A 13,998-nucleotide genomic window follows, 5' to 3' on the forward strand; every position below is an offset into this window, starting at 1 on the left:
TGATAGCTTTAGCTAATTTCCCTCCCATCATCTAGGTCTTCCCTATCATTTATCAAGCAGGTAGGTGACAGTCACAGTGCAGCGTAACACACTAGGTTATAAGTGTTATTAGCCCTATTCCTCATACGAGAGCTCACAGATATCTGTGATTAACTAGTCACTGTGATTGACAAAAGACACAGAAGAAGACGTCAAGCAGGATTTTTGCTCCATTGGCTTCTGACCCCTCAGGAGCATTTTTCAGTGTGGAGTTCAAAATCAGTGTGATAAAATTAAGGAGGAAAATTAATGACTGGGCTGGTTGTTATTTCATCGATATATTTAAATGTTTCAGTGTAGAAGATATAAAAATAGTTTAGAGCACAATTTGGGAGAAAATGGAGTTTAGAGATTAAGGGGAAAGACAGAGAGCTGTTAGAAAGCTCACAATCACGATCAGAAATAACTTATCATCACTGTTGTGGCTTGTTTCTTCATTTCTCTTCATTTCTCTCATTTAAAATCATCTATTTTAACAGATGATTTTTCACCAAAATAACAGAAAACTGTGTAGAATTAATGTGTAGATGTTCTGTTTGAAACCAACTACTTTACTTTGCAAATAATTTTGTCCAGAGTTAAAACAAGGAGTATCGTGTGTGTGTGTGTGTGTGTGTGTGTGTGTGTGTGTGTGTGTGTGTGTGTGTGTGTGTGTGTGTGTGTGTGTGTGTGTGTGTGTGTGTGTGTGTGTGTGTGAATTCACACACGAGTTGAAGGCTAGGTGAGGGTTAGGCTCAGGGCAACTTTAAACAGCAGGAATCTAAATAGCACTCATCACACCTCTGTCATTAAACAGCTGGATACAGAGTGTGATAGGACAGCTGTGTGTGGCCGTGTGAAAGGTGTGTGAGGCTTAGGGATAAGTGATTTTGCAGAAAGCTCTTCCTAGATGCTGCATAGTTTTACTGAAGACACATCATCTCCTTCTTCTGATCTGTGCCTAAAATACATTTAGATGAATAAATTAAACCCAGGAGCTATTATTAAGGAGATAAATAATGCTGTGCATTAATAAAATGCTAATGGACTAATTTTGTAGGCTCGTTTTGTCTGGAATAAATTCAATAAACTTATTTCCAAGGTTGACAAACACGCATGGCTAATGTCGTACTTCAAAAAAACTAAAGGGAAAACTGCAAAGCTAAAAAGATATCATCTATTCTGGGGATTTACCCGTTTTAAGCTTTGTCAGATTATTCAGACAAAACGTGGGTACATATTTCTTTTATTGAATATTCCGATTCCTGATTCAAAGTTAAGAGAGTTGGGATTATTCCTTGTGTGTACAAGAGGACCTTATACATGTGGCTGTAATTAGAATAATAAGAGACAAAATGCTTTCAAAAAGCCTGAGATGAAAAGGCAAGGAATAAATCACTGTTTTTAGAATGCCTGCAAATACACTATATTATACTAAATTATATTATACTATTCAATACTATACTATACACTATCCTATACTATACACTATAATATACACTTTACTATACTATACATTATTCTTAACTGGACTACACACTATCCTATACTATACACTATACAATACACTATACTATACGTATACGTATTACTAGCTAACACTCTATACAATACACGATGAACGAGACTAGACACGAGACTAGGACGATACCCCGAGACGAGACACGAGACTAGACGAGACCACGGAGACGAGACACTAGACGAGACACGAGACCGAGACACTAGACGCTACACGAGACACTAGCCCAGAGACGAGACGAGACACGTAGGACGAGGACGAGGACCACGGAGACGAGGACCTACGACCACGAGACACGAGACGAGGACACGAGACACGAGGCCCAGAGGAGACGAGACGAGACGAGACACGAGACGAGACACGAGACGAGACGAGACACGAGACGAGACACGAGACGAGACGAGACACGAGACGAGACACGACACGAGACGAGACACGAGACGAGACGAGACACGAGACGAGACACGAGACGAGACACGAGACGAGACACGAGACAAGAGACGAGACGAGACGAGACGAGACACGAGACGAGACACGAGACGAGACGAGACACGAGACGAGACGAGACACGAGACGAGACGAGACACGAGACGAGACGAGACGAGACACGAGACGAGACACGAGACGAGACGAGACACGAGACGAGACACGAGACGAGACGAGACACGAGACGAGACACGAGACGAGACACGAGACGAGACGAGACACGAGACAAGACACGAGACGAGACGAGACACGAGACGAGACAGGAGACGAGACACGAGACAAGAGACGAGACGAGACGAGACGAGACACGAGACGAGACACGAGACGAGACACGAGACGAGACAAGACACGAGACGAGACGAGACACGAGACGAGACACGAGACGAGACACGAGACGAGACACGAGACGAGACGAGAAACGAGACAAGACACGAGACGAGACACGAGACGAGACACGAGACGAGACACTGAGACGAGACACGAGACAAGACACGAGACGAGACTATACACTATACTATACACTATACTATACACTATACTATACACTATACTATACACTATACTATACACTATACTATACTATACACTATACTATACACTATACTATACACTATACTATACTATACACTATACTATACACTATACTATACTATACACTATACTATACACTATACTATACTATAGTATTCTTAACTATACTATACACTATACTATACTTGTATCCTATATTTAATTACTGTGCACAGTCAGAAGATTTAGATATAGGGCTAAAGTGCAAGTATGCAAGGTTATAACACAGTAAAACAACATTATGTATAATAATAAAAACAACAAATGCTGCATGACACAGTAAAGATAACAGAAGAGAGAAAATCACAAACAGCACACTACGAATAAACAGCACACGTAGCATCAGGACACACTTAAGTGGGCCTGCTGGGTTTTTTCATACTGACTTGTGTTATATTATGACCAGTTTATCTGCTCCAAGTTTTTCATAAAAAAGAATCAAGGACTAAAAGCACTGATATGGCAACAAAACATTAGAAATGATGCTCTATGGGTATTTTTTTAATCATAAAGTAAGGCTTTTAGCCACATCCTAAGGATTATTTTTCAATTTATAATTTTCCTAAGAAAGAAGAGACACACAGGTTCACGATACTGTATATCATACTGACTCTCATGTCAGTATGAGCTTTCTCTGGGTTCATAATATACATGATAGTCGGTGAGGAGGCTACTCTAAATGCCCTAGAGCTGTGAATCTGTGTGTGTGTGTGAGTGTGTGTGTGTGTGTGTGTGTGTGTGTGTGTGTGTGTGTGTGTGTGTGTGTGTGTGTGTGTGTGTGTGTGTGTGTGTGTGTGTGTCTGTATACTAGGGACCCTGCACTGGACTGACGTCCCATCCCAGCTCCTGGATTACACTCCGGATCCACTACCACCCAGACCAGTGGTTATGGATGATGAATGAATAAATAAAAGACATACAATACACAACATACATTAAATAATTACTTTATAGTATAGATGGAGTTCAATGACATTGGGTCTATTAGTGCAGGCTGTATGTGTTCAATACAGTGAGCAGATTTTTAACAGCCTGAGAAAGATGGGAGACGACAACTGTAGGGCAGCTCGGAGAAGTATAGAAAAATAACAAAAGCACTAAAGAGAAAAAAGGATAGGGAGAGAGAGACAGAGAGAGAGAGACAGAGAGAGAGACAGACAGAGAGATGTTTATGTCCAAAATTTGTAAGCTAATATAAATCGAGTTATTTGTAAGGGTAAAAAAAAAGGCAAGCTGAAATTCAATAGAGAAAGGAGGGGGACAATAGATGAGCAAAAGAAAAAGTGGAGTGCTCACAAGGTCCAACACAAAAAGCCTGTGGCTGTTTGGGGAAAAAATCAGTCCAAAGAGAGAAGGATGGAGGAGATCCACGGGCCACCCCATGAGGAGTCAAGCGAGCTGAGGAGCAACGTCACAGAGGCAGTTGAGGGAGGAGGAGGGGAGAGTTATTAACTTAGCCCTGAAACACCTCCTTAATATAGGGGCCAGCAGTGATGGCTAACAGAGCCTGGCAGAGGTGACAGCTCTTGGACCTGCTTGAGGAAATCCAATTGAAAAGCAGCCAAGAGGAACAACAAGCGCAAAACAGATGTTCCCACTAGCGCTGCGTGCAACCGTGTATACAAGAGAAATAGCTCACCATCCTCTCCAATCTGACACAATGATAACAATCCTGCTTGATAATAATACCCACATTTGTGTGCCTTTTAGCAAGAAAAAAAGGCATCGTTCCTCTTTAAAAAACAGAGAGAGGGGAAGTTAGGAGACCTGCTAATCACTTAAGTTTCTGCACATTTCCAGTGCACAGCCAATCACTATCACTCAGATCTGAGGCCAAATCCCTGCATTACTAATACACATAAGAGAAGAGTACATCATGGAGCAATTTGCTGCATACTCTGTAAAAAAGTGGGACATAAAATCTGTGGAAATAAGTGTAAACTAGGGAGAATTTGGATCTAGCATCGGAAAAAAACCGAGTTTCCTTTCTTTGCACAGTAGCACACAGTTGAAGCACCGATCTAGTCAAAGCGTATTGGTCAGAAGATGTGGATGCCTGGACATGACAGTCAGCTTTACTGTCACCCTGTACTACTGATCACACAAACTAATACTCATTACAAACTCTATTAATCCTCAGACTTTACTAAAAATAGTTTCTTCATTCAGTAATCCAGAGTCACTGCTAAAGCCTGGCTTTAAGTTTTCTTTTGTAGTTTCTCTGCTGTATCTTGTCTTATTTACATCAAAAGTGAGGACAGATGAGAGAGGATGTTGTAAGAATGATGTTGTTCATTATGTTGTAAATTAAATTTTGCAAAAATTGGAAACATAAGCAAATAGGAGCACATGATGGGAAACTTTATTTTGATCTCATTACACCACTGTGTTGTTGATTATTTTCCTGTTACGCAATGTTTTCGTTTTTTTTATGCTTCCCTTTTTCATGACTGACAGTTGTGTTAATATTTAGATGTAAGTGATGTTGATGTAAATAAATTTGATGGACATGTTTATTAAGGATAACAGTGGTGAGTTTACACCACTGGCCAATAAAGACATTGAAATAGTTAGAACTACAAAAGATGAGTTCTAACTTTTGACTGTTACTTAACATTCCGAGTTGTATATTACACAAGGACACATGATAACAGCACAAATAAGTGACTTCATGCTAAAATGTACCTACAGTACTGTATACCAAACAGAACTGTGTTAATGGAGCTACACCTTTTCCAACGTCACCCTGTGATGCTCATTAAAGATAAATTTTTTGTTTGTATTTATATGTAAAGCTGCTTTGAGACAGCATCCATTATATAAATAAACCTGAACTGAATTTACTTATTGATTTTGAGCTACTGGAATCGAATCAAAGCCGATGCCATGTTAAATAGCAATAGCTTCATTATGTCAGTGTATTTCAGGGCGTTCGGGGTTTAGGGGTCATGACTCTACATAAATAAGGTCATGTGAAAAAAGAGGGGAAAAAATTTTCATGTCATGTTTTTAATGAACAGGCTGAAATTCATTTCATATTGTAGCCTTTTCACTAACATAAATGGACAAATTTCACTCTAAATGTCATGTAAACAGAACAGTCTGGTGTCTCTGTTATTGAGTCCTGACATTTCTCAGCTTTTCTATTACAATTTGTATTGAATATTTAAAAAAACATCTAGTGGCACTTACACAACTACTGAAAGATCTGTTTTTTGTCTTGTCCAGTCTTCTGGATTGTTCTGTAAGTTTTAAATATTTTACATATTTGTAAAACTTTTAAATATAAGTCCAGAGTTTTAGTTTGAGATGCAATCCCATAACAAGGATCGTAAAGAGATCGTCCAAGGATCGAGAGACAGAAAAGAGTGTCGCTGTGCAGAAAATTGCTGAACATTTGACATTCCTCTTGTGTGTGTGTGTGTGTGTGTGTGTGTGTGTGTGTGTGTGTGTGTGTGTGTGTGTGTGTGTGTGTGTGTGTGTGTGTGTGTGTGTGTGTGTGTGTGTGTGTGTGTGTGTCTCACATCAGACCAGCACCAGCACATTGTGGATTAATTCCCCCATAATAACAGAACATTTCCCAATATATTTATTTTATGCATACTTTTATCACATTATATATTATTATATGTACTAACTTCAATATAACGTGTTATATTATTGTAGCACACAGAAAATTCAGAATGTCCATTTGGTTGCCCCAAAGCTTTGGAAACCCCATGTACAGTTCTTACTGTGAGTTCATTCATTTTCTGTAGCACTTATACTGCAGGTCAAGAAGAACAACTAGCTTATCCCACAGGGACTTGGATGACAAGGCTGGGAAACCTTAGACACACACACACACACACTCACACTCACACTCACACTCACACTCACACTCACACTCACACTCACACTCACACACACACACACACACACACACACACACACACACACACACACACACACACACACACACACACACACACACACACACACACACACACACACAGACACACACACACAGGGTGGAGGCAAGATTAGAAGCCCAAACCCAGAGGTGTGAGTCAAACCTGCTAACCACTGAGCTATGTCCTTTGAATATAACTTCTAAAACAGTGTAATTAACTCTAAGCTACCAGATGAATGCCACAGTGACAAACGTTAAAACAAATTTGAATTAACAAATGTTTCCGGAGCTACTAAATGCGTTCGCCGAAAAGGACAGACACTTCATAAAAGCCATAAAAGTTTCATAAAAGTATAAATCTGGATAATGAATCCGCAGAGAAACTATATCCAAAAAAAGTCATGGTGCACATGTGTTAGAGAGAGAGTAAGGAGAGAAAGAATGGTAAACAAACCAGTTTTTAAACAAGACAATTTCATATTGAAGGGCCAAGTCAAACATCCCTGCAGAAAACCGATACACACTTTCAGCACATGGGTCAAACCACACTCTTTGATCTGAAAGAGGAAAACGGAGCCTGTGTGCCAAGAAGCTGTTTAATTAAAGGTACTTAGGTGTCCAGGAGACATTTCTGAGTGCCCCACTTGTCAAAACTCATGAAATTATACAAGCAATGTCAATCATATAATAATTACATAGTTTCCACTGACAGTAGAAAAATGTGATGTTTTAGCCATTTAAGACGCCAGAGCCTGGACTCAAACTCTGACTAAACGCAGACTCGTTCAGTGATAGAGCAGAATAGAGCAGAATAATGGCTGCGTAAAACACCATGAGCCATGTTGATGTTTTGGGGGTGTGAACAAAACCGCAAAATGGGTAGAATATTTAAAAAATGAAAAAACTCATCTGATATAAAAATCAGGATACAAGACGACTACAGGACGATTTATGGATGTTAAAAAACTGTTGCAGATGTGACTAAAAGTGTGGATAAAAATAATAAATCAAACAGCTGTTTCACCTGTAAAGAAATTCAACTGCCCAGAAAAAAATGTATATATTCGAAAATAGTGTTATGGTGACCATTCATTCTCCGTCCCCTGAACTGAGTGGGCTGGGGGTTAACGATATGTGCCACACTTTTCCCAAAGCACATCAATCCTTATCAGGTGGTGCTGTGTGTGAGCGTCACATGCAGTCACAGCTGACTATGGATGGCAGGAGATCAAAGTGAAAAGGAATGGTAGCTCATGGACATGAAGACTTCATATATCTTCGTTTTCCAGTCTCTTTGTTTCTTACAGTCCCAGTCAGTAGTTTTATCCCGTATCTCTTCAACGTACTCGTCTTTTTGCTCCTGAATCATTTCAACTGATGACAGATTAAACTGTGGACATGCGTTTTCCTCTAGTCAAGAAAATAACTGAATTAAACAGGCCATTGATTAAACGGTGGGGGAGAAATGTGTTACATTTAGTAATCATGATGATCAATTATGCGCTCACTTAAGAGCTAGTTAGTGTCACTGCTGCTATTCATCACTATCGCTTCATGCTTCATGCTTCATGTCTTGACTTTCTTCATCTGTTAATGACCTCACTCAACACAGGGTCTGACATGCACTGAAATGGCATTAGGGTGAGTTTCAACCACATACTGGGCACAATTCAAAGCCCTGTGATTGGCACATGCTTTCACTTAATGAGGATAATTACTAAGAATAACAAAGCAGAGGACTGCGTCTGCACAGTGTAAAGGCTCACGGCTTGAGACTGGTCACACAGGATCTGACAGGCTTGCTGCATTTTTTTCCCCACCTAGGGTGCCAAACACTTAACACAAACCATGGGCCTCTTTTGCTTTTTCTCCCTACTGGCACCGTGCAGTCGACAAGAACCAGATTAATAAGAATCAGCGTGTCCTGGTAAACACTCGATGGGGCAGAGCAGAACAGTTAGTCCTCAAGGAAATGACATGGGGCTTGGGGGTGGTGGTGGGGGTTTAGAGGGGGCGTCCAGCCCAGGAAGGGCAAGAGGCCAACAAGACTGAATGCTGAACTGCTGCTCTTTCTCTTTTCTTTAAGTTCAGGTCTCTTGTGTACACATTACACCCACAGTTAAACCACGCACAGGATTCCCCATTGGTAATAAATAAAGCTCAGACAGCAGACGTTCCATTGATTTGCTGTTTACTGAGTCGTTTGCATTGCAGGAGATCTGCGGTTCTACATATTTGTTGAAATGGAGCTTCAGTCTTTTCAGTCAACAGATACAGTGATCTACACTGAAAGTGCTGTGCAGAAAGATTTCGAACGAATAGACACATGAATAATAAATACTTATAACACTTTATTATAGGGTTTATTCTGGGGTTCATTTCCACACAGAAAGCCAATTTTTCAGTTGTAAATTGGGATCAGTATTTTCTTTTAACAGGAGAGAGAGAGAGAGAGAGAGAGAGAGAGAGAGAGAGAGAGAGAGAGAGAGAGAATGAGACAGAAAGTGAGACAGAGAGACAGAAAGAGAAAACGAGAGAGAAAGAGAGAGATTTTGTTGCTCTACTATCCTGACCTAGTTCTTATTAACTATCTGTAAAGCATACATCAAAGCTGGCCAACAGTCCAAGCAGTTCAATTAAATACTGTATGAGTTAAAAGATCTATGTGTTGAACCCCCACCACTGTAACTGCTCCTCCATCTTAAAACCTTATGACAGTTTGAGATGGTAAAATGTTCTCCTTCTATATAAAACAGGTATTGTTTTGACACAGACAATTTGGGTGTCAGAGGGGTGTCTGAAAATAGAGAAAAGAGGGGGAATGGTAATGGTGTGTGTGTGTGTGTGTGTGTGTGTGTGTGTGTGTGTGTGTGTGTGTGTGTGTGTGTGTGTGTGTGTGTGTGTGTGTGTGTGTGTGTGTGTGTGAGGCTCTTAGGGAGGTCATGAGGTCAGGCCCAGTGGGTCATGAGATCCCCAGTCTCCTGCCAGGCTAGCAGCATGGTTTGCTTTCATATGACACACACATTATTACTAAATGGAGCTGGCAGGTAATTCTAAAGCAAATAAATGTGGGTGGGTGCCATGTACGACAAGCTTTTTAGTGGTACATGATCGAGGTGAAATTCTCTTCATTCAAGAGTGTTATTCACAATGATTATCTTTTCTTAAATTCCTGTAATAAACTGCAGTTTTTGTCTGTGTTTTTAAACATTTAATGGACATAAAAATGACTAATTTAAAAGACAAGAGATGTGTGTAGACCACACACACACACAAACACACACACACAAACACACACACAATATAATAAACAGTACATGATTTAAGATTTATCAAGCCGGTAACACAAAATCGACATAAAATACCGATAATACAGATATACAGATTAAGTATTCAGATATCAAATATTTAGATTACAATGTGCATTATATTATGTTCCAGTCCATCCACAAATATATATATATATATATATATATATATATATATATATATATATATATATATATATATATATATAGAGAGAGAGAGAGAGAGAGAGAGAGAGAGAGAGAGAGAGAGTATTTCTCAAAAAAAAAAAACACCAGACTTGAAATGTTTAACACTGGCATATAAGGAAATAGTTGTTTTTTAAGTAAAGCATCATATGATTAATATTAACTGATCCAAAAATGTCTCATTTCTTATTAATTTGCATTAATATTATTACAGAAAACAAATTTAAAAGGTGCTAAGAACACAGGGACTAATAAAAAATGCTATCTATCTCTCTCTCTCTCTCTCTCTCTCTCTCTCTCTCTCTCTCTTTAACACACACACACACACACTTTTTCTGATATATATCAATATTGGAATGTTTTTTTAGCCAATTATATATATATATATATATATATATATATATATATATATATATATATATATATATATATATATATATATATATAATTGGCTAAAAAAACATTCCAATATTGCAATATTGTTGTTTTGTATAAACCTTATGTAGTGAAAAAAGTTATGATATTAATATAATAAATATAAAATGATTGAACAGAAACAATGGTTCAAATGTCTATCTATAAAACTGTATAGAAATATCTTCTAAATAAAAATAACCTATGACTTCTGATTAAAAGCCCAAATTGTTCCAAAATAATTACAGTTAAATTTTCATCTCACAGAAACAGAAATACTGACATTTTTCTCACAACAGATCAGGACTAACTGATAAAAACCGGCACAAACATTCATCTACCCACCTATTAACACGCTTCAATAAATCAACACCATACAACGTTATGTGCTACGCTTCACATGCCCAAAAAAGTTGACTCGAGTTTGTGACCCCGACCCTCTCCTCTGCTCCCTTTATCCTCAAAGTTATTGATAGGGTGGAGTTATGGGCTAATAATGCAACAGACAATGCATGGCGGGGGCCTATTATATGCCAGTAATAGATAGTGGTGAGCTTTTGAATGACATTGCACCGAGATTGGATGACAGAGACTCAAGTGATTTATGGACAAATCAAGTGCTTCCTCCTCGCTCAACCTTCCACTTGCGAAATGATAAAGGAGGGCACAGATTCATGGGTTCATAAATAGAACCAAAATCATTTAACCAGCATATTTTTTTTCTGACATCCTAGTGAATAGTGGAAAGCTCGCCTTCCTCAGTCTCAAGTCTAATAATATTAGTAGTATATATCTGTACACACAAACACACCAAGAACAACTTCACACAACATTATATATATATATATATATATATATATATATATATATATATATATATATATATATATATATTTATATATATAGTGTGTGTGTGTGTGTGTGTGTGTGTGTGTGTGTGTGTGTACATGAATATTCTGTATAATAATAATAATAATAATAATAATAATAATAATAATAATAATAATAATAATAATAATAATAATAATAATAATAATTTTGTAAGCAGTAGAAAAAGATGACCAGAAGAGTAAGAGTGAGCAATGAAAAGGGCTTGTCAACATTATCTGCTTTATTGATTTAACAGTAAAACTCTCAAGCGTAAGTTTTATGTTGTTTTTGCTGCCTATTGAAAATACAATGAAACATGGAGGAAAGCATTTCATAAACACACATCTGAGGTTTTGCATCTAGATTTAAGATGTCTACAGATTCCCTGATCATTTAACATGAAAATCCCAAGGTAATAAATGAACACACGTCATACACGATATTTCACGTATCTTTAAATATCCTTCACATCACAGTTTCACAGTTTTTTGTGAGTCTGATAGTTTTAGAATGCATTTAACTACAACACACATCCACAGGGGAATTTATACAGAATACTCTACAACTATTTATGTGTTCATGTATTATTCATGTATGTGAACATGTTCATGTTCAAGTGTTAATCCACTATTAGAGAGATTTTAAGAGTATAATTAATACGCACTGTAATATTTAGACTCACTTTCCTATCTTCATCATATCTTGAATGAAACTGTGAAAATAACTTACAGGAGTAATTTGTGCTAAAGCGAAAAATGAGAAATGCAGAAAGCTCCACAGTGACACTGAGGTCACTGTCTTTTCATTGATGCCACATGCATTAGTACTGAGCTGTGAGGAGTTTTAGAGTATAAAGATGTGTTAGATTTTCATTAAAACGTGAGTGAAGAGCTTGATCGGCTTCAGTCAGTTTGTACGTACAAACACCTGATCTGCAAGACAGCACCGTGGCTATGTGAAGAAGTTAAACAGAGCTGCTGAGACATGCTGAGTCTCATATCTGATATACTGTATGTTATTTACATTTGAGTGACGACAAAACAGCTTTCAGTGTAACTAATGTTTGAAGAGATGCTGTGAATTCAAGGCAACTCAGTAAAATGAACTGCCGTGAGATAAAAGCATCATAAACTGCACAGAAAACATTGATAATTGTCATACTATGAGTAATTATATTCTTATAATAATTTATTTATTGCAGAAAAAAGAATAACTCGGTGCCGAGTGTAAGCGAACCGAACAGTTTACTAAATCTGATATTTAATAAATGTGACATTTCAGTGTGTATAGTGTCTAATGTAACGCTGTAAGAAATTAAAGTGAAGAGTAACTTTTCTTACACACATGAGAAACACATACTCAGAGGGAACATCTACAACCGAGACACGTCGTGTCTGTTACTGTCCTGTGGTCTGAATAAATAAACACAAACCTACTTTTTTCTTCATTCATTTTTGAAAGAACGCTTTTTTTATTTTTTTATTTCAGCAAACGTCTACATTAATTGCTTTGCTAAAATATTTTCTTAATGAGATGTGAGGGAAACAGTACTATTTATAGTGTGGTGTTTAATGATCTGACTCAGGCTAAATCTCTATTGATTTTCCTGCTAAATATACAACTCTATTGTAGATGCAACTGATTAAGCAACACAAATTACCAACACAGTAATCAAACATCACCAGCAGAAAAGAGATGGACTTTTTTCATAGTTGGCTCAATGAGCTGCTACAAAAATATCACAGATAAATTAATGTAGATTCATTTAGTATTGGATATATTGCTAATCATCTATTCAGGATTATATAAATATATCCATATAAAATATATAATTTCTCTTGAGTTTAAGATCAGTATTGTGCATAGTGAAGAAATGCCCTAAGAACAGAATAATAAAGATAATTATATTTTAATTCATTTCATTTGCTGTCTTAACATCAGAATTAATTCTATATTGAATATTGTTTTGGCATAGAAATAATTCATTTCAATGTTACTTAAGTTTACAATTTACATAACTGATGAAGATTTTTGTTTCAAGCTCTTTGTTTTTTTGTGCATAAAATGCTATAATTTTTATTATTATATTATTTATATATTATAATTATTATTAAGGTATTCAGAGTAGCAGAACTGAACTAATAAATCAGTAAATACTTTCACTGTCTATTTTTTTCATTTTATTTTATTTATTGCAAATGAAAATAAATTCCATTCATGACATTCCATTCATTTAACTTCCCAAGTGTGTGATTCTCCCAGCCACAAGTGTTAAAATGTACCTGCAGTGAGTTGAGGAGGATGAAGATGTAAGCCATGATGATGGAGAAAGGCACGAGAACTCCACACAGCCAGGTCAGGCCTAAAATTGGCAGCAAAACCAGCACTGCTTTAACCGCCGCCCTGAAAACACAGCAGATGTCTTACCATCAGTGCATGCAGGGCATATCCAACACACACAGACACTAAAACACACACACACACACACACTTTCACATACAGAATAAAATTTCTCACAACATTTTTTTAATCTTATTCGCCCAGCCTGGTCCTGCCAATCTCCAGCCTTACTGTGCAGCTTGGCAGCTCTCATGGTCATTCCAAGCCTGACAAGCGACACTGCTTAGTCTCACGTTGTGACAATTTCCACACTAAATAACTTTTAATTCTGTTTAGTATAAAATTACTATCCAGTTCAAGTGACTGCTAAAACGAACCAGCTGTGAGGAAAGTCG

General features: G+C 37.6%; 1 protein-coding gene across 1 annotated transcript in view; it reads right to left on the reverse strand.

The window, feature by feature from the left end:
• LOC113661681 (adhesion G-protein coupled receptor D2) overlaps window positions 1–13,998 on the reverse strand; it is a 56,772-nt gene that overhangs the window by 29,499 nt on the left and 13,275 nt on the right. Inside the window, exon 20 of the mRNA XM_047802760.1 lies at window positions 13,546–13,666. Within this exon, the coding sequence (XP_047658716.1) occupies window positions 13,546–13,666 (121 nt within the window). The remainder of the gene's footprint in view (window positions 1–13,545; window positions 13,667–13,998) is intronic.

The sequence above is a fragment of the Tachysurus fulvidraco genome, chromosome 2 (genome assembly GCF_022655615.1).
Source record: "Tachysurus fulvidraco isolate hzauxx_2018 chromosome 2, HZAU_PFXX_2.0, whole genome shotgun sequence".
Taxonomy (NCBI): domain Eukaryota; kingdom Metazoa; phylum Chordata; class Actinopteri; order Siluriformes; family Bagridae; genus Tachysurus; species Tachysurus fulvidraco.